The sequence below is a fragment of the Nanorana parkeri genome, unplaced genomic scaffold (assembly GCF_000935625.1).
Source record: "Nanorana parkeri isolate BGI_ZX_2015 unplaced genomic scaffold, ASM93562v1 scaffold98, whole genome shotgun sequence".
Taxonomy (NCBI): Eukaryota; Metazoa; Chordata; class Amphibia; order Anura; family Dicroglossidae; genus Nanorana; species Nanorana parkeri.
Genome location: NW_017306366.1, coordinates 1,062,257 through 1,070,922, shown reverse-complemented (window position 1 = coordinate 1,070,922; position 8,666 = coordinate 1,062,257). Strand labels below are relative to the sequence as shown.

General features: G+C 42.4%; 1 protein-coding gene across 1 annotated transcript in view; it reads left to right on the top strand.

The window, feature by feature from the left end:
- ZWILCH (zwilch kinetochore protein) overlaps positions 1–8,666 on the top strand; it is a 39,153-nt gene that overhangs the window by 11,258 nt on the left and 19,229 nt on the right. Inside the window, exons 7-9 of the mRNA XM_018552822.1 lie at positions 1,638–1,787; positions 3,737–3,808; positions 6,001–6,094. Coding sequence (XP_018408324.1) covers positions 1,638–1,787; positions 3,737–3,808; positions 6,001–6,094 — 316 coding nt within the window. The remainder of the gene's footprint in view (positions 1–1,637; positions 1,788–3,736; positions 3,809–6,000; positions 6,095–8,666) is intronic.

Below are 8,666 nucleotides of genomic sequence, written 5' to 3'. Positions count from 1 at the left end.
TGAAGGTGTTAGAAGCTGAAAAAATGGGCAAGCGTGAGGATATGAGTAACTTTACCAAGGGCCAAATTGTGATGGTTACTCGACTGGGTCAGACCAACTCCAAAACTGCAGCTCTTGTTCCCGGTCTGCAGTGGTCCGAACCTAGCAAAACTGGTCCGAGGAAGGAAAACCGGTGAACCGGAGACGGGGCCCTGAGCAGCCAAGGCTCATTGTTGCACATGGGAAGTGAAGGCTGGCTCATGTAGTCCGAATCAGTAGAAAAGCTGCTGTACCTCAAATTGCTGAAAAAGTTAACGCTGGTTCCGATAGAAAGGTGTCTGAACACAGAGTGCATCAAAGTTTGTTCCACATGGGACTGCTTACCCACAGGCCAGTCACGTGCCCATGCCGACCCGTGTCCATCGCCAAAAGTGCCTACAATGGGAACATGAGCATTAGAACTGGACCACAGAGCAATGGAAGAAGGTGGCCTGTGTGTCATTTACCTGGGGATGAGATGGCACCAAGATGCACTATGGGAAGAAGGCAAGCCAGCGGAGGCAGTGTGATACTTTGGGCAATGTTTCCGCTGGGAAACCTTGGGTCCTACCATTCATGTAGTTATTACTTTGACATGTACCAACTACCTACCTAAACATTGTTTCTGACCAAGTACACCCCTTCAAGGCAATGGTATTCCCTGGTGGCAATGGCCTCTTTTAGCAGGATAATGCACCCTGCCACACTGCAAAATGGTTCATGAGTGGTTTGAGGAACACAACAAGTTGGAGTTGTCGATTTGCCTCCACATCTCAATCCAACCGAGCATTTGTGGGATGTGCTGGAAAAACAAGTCCGATTCATTGAGGCCCCACCTCACAACTTACAGGACTTAAAGGATCTGTTACTGGTGGCTTGGTGCCAGATACCACAGCATACCTTCAGAGGTCTAGTGGAGTCCATACCTTGATAGATTAGGGCTGTTTTGGTGGCAAAAGGGGGGCCTACTAAATATTAGGGAGGTGGTCATGATGTTATGGCTGATCACTGTAAATGCTGTAGTCTGTCACACCAGCAGTTGCACTACAACATTTCGTTAGAACTTTATTGAAATGTCACAAGTGACAATAAGTTCTATGGGCACAGTGTGGTGCGGTGGAAAAAACGGCCAGCGCAAGCCAAATGCATTTGGTGTGAATCCAGACTTATAAGTCCCTCATGACATATATGGATATGACGCTGAGCACGTGCACTCAACTTCTTTGGTCGTCCATGGTGAGGCCTGTTCTGAGTGGAACCCGTCCTGTTAAAACGCTGTATGGTCTTGGCCACCATGCTGCAGCTCAGTTTCAGGGTCTTGGCAATCTTTTTATAGCCTAGGCCATCTTTATGTAGAGCAACAATTCTTTTTTTCAGATCCTCAGAGAGTTCTTTGCCATGAGTTGTTATAAAATATTTACAAAACTGTGAGGGGTATACTCACTTCTGTATATATATTTATAATTTTGTGCCTACAGTAGCAAAGCTATGGAACATTGTACACTAATGCTAGCTATTTAACTGTAAAAGATGAACAATTCAAGGTGAACTTAAATTGGCAATTTTATATGCCTACTCTAATATGTTTCTCTTGCTATGCTTTCTTTTTTTCTTACTAGATGCAGACAAGAGGATTCGCTCAGTATGATTTATTTAGCACAGAGGAAGGCTCCATTATAGAATCACAAACTAATGTCACAGTCGATTTTGTTTGGAATGGAGTGGACAAGATCTTGCACAATCCACCTTTGACCTCTGCTGCCACATTGGTATGACATTAGTCAGTGTAAATCATACACAATATACCAAACCAGAACTCCAGGCCCTGGAAAAAGAAACCTGCAGTGGAGGGAAATGTATCAAAACTGGAACAGCAAAATCCGGACTAGCTGTGCATGACAACCAATCAGCTTCTCTCTTCAGTTTGCTCAGTTAAGATTTGAAAATTAAAGAGAAAAGCTGATTGGTTGAAGTGCACAGCAGCTTCAGAATTTGTCTGCTTCCTCTCTCTGTATTTTTTCACCTCTTATGTTGATGTCCTTGCAGTCCTCTGAAGGTTATCACCCTCCCAGCAATGATATCCTGGGCCAGCCTTGTGTCACTGGGGAACAAAATGGTCGCTCAGTTCATCTTTGTGCTGTCCTGAGCGCCGCTGTTGCTGGAAACTATATTTGCCAGTAAGGTCTTATGTCGCATCTCATGTCATTCTCATAATGTTCCAAGAGACCCTGCCATGAACTTCAAGAATTGAAGGTAAAAGCATGAATTGAAATGCTTACTTGCAGTGTTTTTCCCAATAATAGATTTCCATTCACTTGCAATGTGGCTTTGAATTTGCTAGGAAAATTGTCTAGGCATTTCCCTCCTAGCACAGCCCCTCGCGTCATAGCCCTCTTCTGGGAGTGTCTGACCACTGTGTGTGCTCCTCTGCCCTCCCTACATAACCTTTTAATTAGCAGTCAGTGAAGGAGCAAATAAAAAATACTATACAGCAAGGGTAGTGAATTTAAAATTCAAGGAGGTCCGGTGAATCAAAATTTCATCAAACTGAAGTCATAATCACAGCCGGGACAGAACAGCAATCGAGTACAAGTAATCTGGTTGGCTATATAGCCACCCAGTTCACTTGTAGATGTAGCAGCCGGCCCTGCCTGACATTATTTGCTAGGATGCCAGTGGTCCTAGCAACCAATGACTGAAGCGGAGGAGGAGCCTGCTCTGGGTTATAGCTGGCAGTGGATGCACCGACCTCTGACGCCAGTGTATCCACTGTCGGCCACCATAACCCAGCGCAGCTCGGCGATCGCAGTCCGAACAGTACCACCACTCAGCCTGTGTTTGGACCGCGGTTCGCCATTCAGTGACCCCTTCTTTACAGTATCACTTAATTGACAGCTGTGAATCTGCAGGGGTTGCTGACATCTTATCCAAGATGGCAGCTCCCACAGAAGTCTGTGGACTTTTGGTTGTCTACAAAAAGGACGCTTTTACAGGTATATAACATGCATAAAATGTTAAATGCATCTATACTTACAGTAAGATTTTTGTTTAAATGACCGGTCTGGTGACAGGGTCTCTTTATCTTTACAAATTACAAGGTACTGAAATAATTCACTGCCTGGTCAGTGCAGCAAAAGCATCATCATTTGTAAATGTGTCATGCCAATTTGTACTATTAGAGTCCATTCACATTTTTGTTTTGATAAAGAGTTGCACTAATATTGTGTGACGTAAAAATTTGCAACAGCCAACATTTTTATTTTTTAGGGTCTCACCTTTCAGAAAATACATAGAGGGTAATTTCTCGAAGCTGAAGCAGACAGAATACTGAGCAGTTGTCCATGGCAACCAATCGGCTTCTCTTTCATTTTCAAATTTTAACTAAACAAATTGAAAAGATAAGCTGATTGGTTACTATGGGCAACTGCTCCAGATTCTGTCTGCTCCAGTTGTAATATATTCCCCCATATTGTTTTGGGGGGTTTAAGTAATCTTCAGGCCTAAAGTTTTGAATTTAATGTGTGTAAAGAAGCTCTTGCAGCAAAAGGGTTAATCTATAAATGCAATAAGTAAAATGGGGAAGATCAAGCACTAATAAAAAAATCAGATAATGATGTACTTTAAGATGAACGCTGTATTACTAAATCAAAATATGTGATCACGGAAAATACACAGTGCTTTCCTTTTTTTTAAATTCCTATCCTATATCATTTTGCAGAATATCATGGTGGAATCTGGAGATCCCAGAAGTCCTGTCTACCCTATGTATAAGGAGCTGGAGTTTTTGCTGGTAGATATACTTTTTTTTTTTTCTTTCCACACAAACTGGAAGCACACATATGTCATGTCTAACTAGTGTAACCAGCATTGGTATGCTTAACCCTTTAGTGACACAGCCTCAGAAAATGTTTTAGTTTCTGGGGACTGGAGCAATTTTGCCATTTTTGCTATATGCTCTTTTAGCCATCTTCCTCATCTTCTTCATTCATTGCACCGACACATATTGTATACCGGTTTAAAAAAACAACAAAATGGGCTTTAATTTGATGTGACATATGCAGATATAAATTCTTATCACAGTGATCACATCGCTGGGACCCCCTAATTTGCTGTTCAGGGTCTGCCTCAGACACCGAGGGACCCATCAACAGCACAAACCCCGTGAGCGCTGGTCCATCCATGGACCAGCGCTCGTTTTCCCGCATGACAGAATTATTCCATCACCAGTCTATAACTGGACCATCGTCGGGAAGGGGTTAAAGTAGCATTAAACTCTGAAACTTATTTTTTTCTCACTCATTGCCCATTATAGTATTTTTCTTTACATTTTTGCCCAAGCACTTGTAGTAAACATGTTTCTGAACAGCTCCAACTCTCTTAGCTCAGCTTCCCTGAACTTCCTGTCCAGTACAAGACAAGAAACCTCAAAGTCAACAGCAGCTGTCTATCTACTAGGGAGGCAGGAAGCAGGGTAGTGGCTTGTCTTTTTGTGACTGTATGTTTGTGGAGACAATAACAGCTTACTTGCACACACAAGGGTGGCTCCATGGGACCCTGCAAGGGAAAGGAGCCACCCTAAACTAGGATATCTGGACCATTGCTCAGGGGCCAGCTGATTCTGCAGGAAGCTAAAACTTTTAAATATCAAGGCGCAGCATCCATTGTAAATTATTTAATTAGCATTTTAATTAGCTTTTAAACCTTTGAGGGGGCGTGTCTGAGCGGACGTCTAGAGACGCCCGCTCAGATCTAGAGAGCTCCGGGCCGGCCGTTTTTCTACTTCGGCCGGCCCGGAGGCAGTTAATATCACTTCAAAAGAGATTTCTCCTTTACCTATGGAGAAAATCTTGACCTCCTTGATGGCAAGAAAAAAGCTGACAATTCCTGGTATTCATGCTCTGACTTTCCTTTTGGCTTTCATCGAGGAATGTAAACATCAGTCTCTGCTATGCACAGGAAAAAGATGGTAGATGACTTGTGTTAATATGAGGTCAGTCACAAGAGAGCAACTATTAGATCTTACAGTGGAACTTTACAGAAAAGTGTGAACAGTCAGGCTTTTTATTGCAGAAAATACATACTGTGAGGGGAATTTATCAAAACTGAAGCAGACAAAATCTGGAGCAGCCGTGCATAGCAACCAATCAGCTTCTCTCTTTCATCAAATCTTAACTAAACAAACTGAAGAAAGAAGCTGATTGGTTGCCATGCACAGCTGCTCCAGATTTGATAAATTCCCCGCTATGTCTCTTTTGCAAAAAAAGATTCTTGCCTGTTCGCAATATTCCTAACAATGTGCTGGGTGGAGAAAGAGACTATAAAGTGAAGATCTTATTTGCTGGAGTCCACAAAAGCTGTAAGAAGTCAGCAGAAGATTCAGTTTAGAAAAGAGAAAAAATAGTTATCTAGCAGCGCTAATGAGGAGAGTCCAAAAAGCCCTTGAAGACTCATGTTGCACAAGCCTTTCTTTGGAGGGATAATTTGTGGCCATTTTAAACACGTTTGAGAAAATACACTTTGCACTCACATGTGTAAAAATGCGGATCACATTGGGTTTATACACTCACATGGGTAAAAGATGCAGATCACATTGGGTTTATACACTGACATTGGGCTCTATGCACTCTCTTGGCCAGGGACAAAGTGGTAAAGTTGAGGGAAAACATCAGCATTTGGAAGTGGAAACATTTAAACAGCCCAAGCTTAAAACTTTAGTTCCCACTTCGGCATTTATGTCCCAGGGGCAGAACAGGTTTCAGGGAATTGCTCCCCTTCATCAGCCTGATAACATTCCAATAAGTTGCTGCAAAAAGCCAGGGAAAGACTTCATTTACTGAGTGGGCTAATCCCTTTAAAATTCTAAGCAACTTCCTTCTAAAGAACTGCAATTCATTGGTATATTTTTGTGTTATTAAGCATCTTGGCTCAAAATAATTTGTCTATTTGTTCTTAAGGAAGTTTCTGAAATTGATGTTTTGTCAGGTTTTGTCTGAAGGAATAAAAACTGGAGTTACAGAGTGGCCAGCGACCTCTGAATCCAAGTCAGCTGTGGAGATGGTGCAAGACCTTTTGAATGGTGATTGTATTTGCATGTTTTATTTCTGTGCCTTTGTGCTGGCTATGGCAGATCACTACCTTGGCAAACCTTTTGCCATTGTTCTAGAACTTAAAAGAGAACTATGGGGTAAGTGTTTTTCCCCATAGTTCTTTTTAGGTTCACGGGAGGACATGTACTAACCTTCTCCCGTGACCTAAAGTTCAGTATATAGTGAGCTATTGCCCGCGATATACTGAGAGCGCCGCAGCCGGGACGGATCCCGACAATACAGTTGAGATCCACCCAGCTGTGTGAGTGATGGTGGGCTCTGCCTATCTAGAGGCAGAGCCAGCTGTGCCCACCCCGTCTCCCGTTCGTTTCTCCAGTCATTGCTGGAGGAATGGAGAGGGGAGGGGGGAATCCCTGCGGGGTGAGATGACTGACAGTCACCGCTCTCTGCAGGGAGAGGATCGGGAAGTGAGCGGATCGGTGTATGTTTCTGCTCACTTCCCGATCGATAGAGCCCACCTGTGACAGCTTCTTTGTCACAGGTCGGCTCTAACTATGAGGATGAGTGGAAATCACTCACCTCATAGTTCTCCTTTTTAGATGTGGTTGCTAATGGAGTATACTGCATAATTCGCAGTGTGGGCTGCAACTGAGGAGTTTATCTAAGCTAAGCTTGACTAATAAAAATTGAGACCAACCTGCTGTTGCAAAGAATTCTGTTTCAGTGGTTGCTGTGTAGAGCACCCCCATTTTTTTCTTATCTACAAAACAAGAAATTAATTTTTGGGGAAAATGCCCTACTGGCTGCTTTAGGGCAACTTAAAGTGGACCTCTAATTTAAAGCATTACATAAAGCCCATCATCGGAGTCTGTACCATGGGTTATGCTGCCACCTTCAGTGAACTGTCCCTCAATGAACATCAGAGAAAATTATTTTTCAGTGCATAAAAAAAAAAAAAAAATTATAATAAAGTAAATGGCCCAGTATGCCTTGATATCACCCATATGCATTTTGTTTATAAGAAATGTTCCACTGATAACTGAAGGAAAATTGCTATTAGTATATCATCAGGTAAGCTGCAATGAAAGTGTAATTAAAACTACAATGTTAAACATGGTAGCTTACTCCAAGTAGCTTACTTACTTACATGGTAGCTTGGACTCCAAGCTGAAGTCAGCATGTAGGCACTCGCAGCTTAGGGTCCACAAAGAGTGTAAGGTATCATGGAACCTCAACCACATTAACTAGGGACAGTGTGCAGCATGATAGGGAAGGGTGAGGATAGTTTTTAACATCACATTGTCAGCCCTAACTATGAAAATTCAAAATCAAAGAAAAACCAACCCTAAACAGTGACAGAAAACGCTCTTCACACAAAATGTAAGCAGCCAACACCTAAATGTGAATAACGGACTACTGCAGGATAATAAACAACAATAATAGTATAACACTCTATATAGTAATTAATACAAAGTGACAAACCAAACCCCAAGTGGTAATATATATTTACAAAATATTATTTTTATTACAACCCTAACTATGAACTTTTTTATTTGCTCCATTTTGGGCTGCTCAGTATACATTTGTAAGCATTTTATTATATTTGTTATATAAGTGCATAAATACTTGTTGATCTTTCATCAGAGCTGTCCTGTGCTATCTGGAAGAGTCTAATTAGCCCTCCCAGTTCTTATCTTCGGACTACAAGTCAATTAGTACCTATGCTTTGGAGATGAACACAGTGGGATGGTTTGAGTAGTGTAGCAAAAAAACTGTCCAGGGCTAACACCACCCAGTCCTTTAAAATGATAAAATGTGCATGTATTGCAGATATGTACTGCAGGGTGCATTTGATTTAAATCAAGTCGATTTCAAGCATCATTTTTAAAGAGCAACTATCATCCCTGTCCCGCAGCGGCTCCTCCTCTGACCCGCTGTTGACTCACCGACAGTTCCATTCACAACAACCATTTTTCTGGATTTTGTTTAAAGCTTCAGAAACGGGTTTCAGGATGCTCAGCATATGTTCAACATTTCTCTTAAGCCCAATGTTGAGGATTTTGGCTGTGATAGTGCCATCTATTTTTTCTCGATTTTGCTCACAAACAGTCATCAGAATAGGCCAGTTTTTTATATATTGTTCAAAACAGTCCACTACAGAGTTCCACCTAACATCTTGTGGGAGCGTTAGCTTGGTTCCACCCATTATTTTCAGAGCTGATGCTGCAAAATGATTGTTACGGAAGTATTTAGCAATTTCAGATACATTACTCTTTATTTCTGGGACACAGAAATCTTCGGCTAGGAGGTGCATCAAATGAGAGCTACAACCATATGTTATTAGCTTGGTAGTTTCTTCACATTGTTCTAAATTTCTTCTCATTTTGGACACATTTTCAGCATTGTCTGTGACCAAACTGCGTACTTGACATTTGAATTTTTTTTCACATGTTCAGGGCCGGATTTACTCTCCCTGCCGCCCCAAGGCCAGGTTCCACAATACGCCTCCCCGCGCCGCCATCTGGTTGCCATTCTCAATTGATGGGGAGGGGGGCTTGGCGGCGCGGGGGGGGCGTATTGTGGAACCTGGCCTTGGGGCGG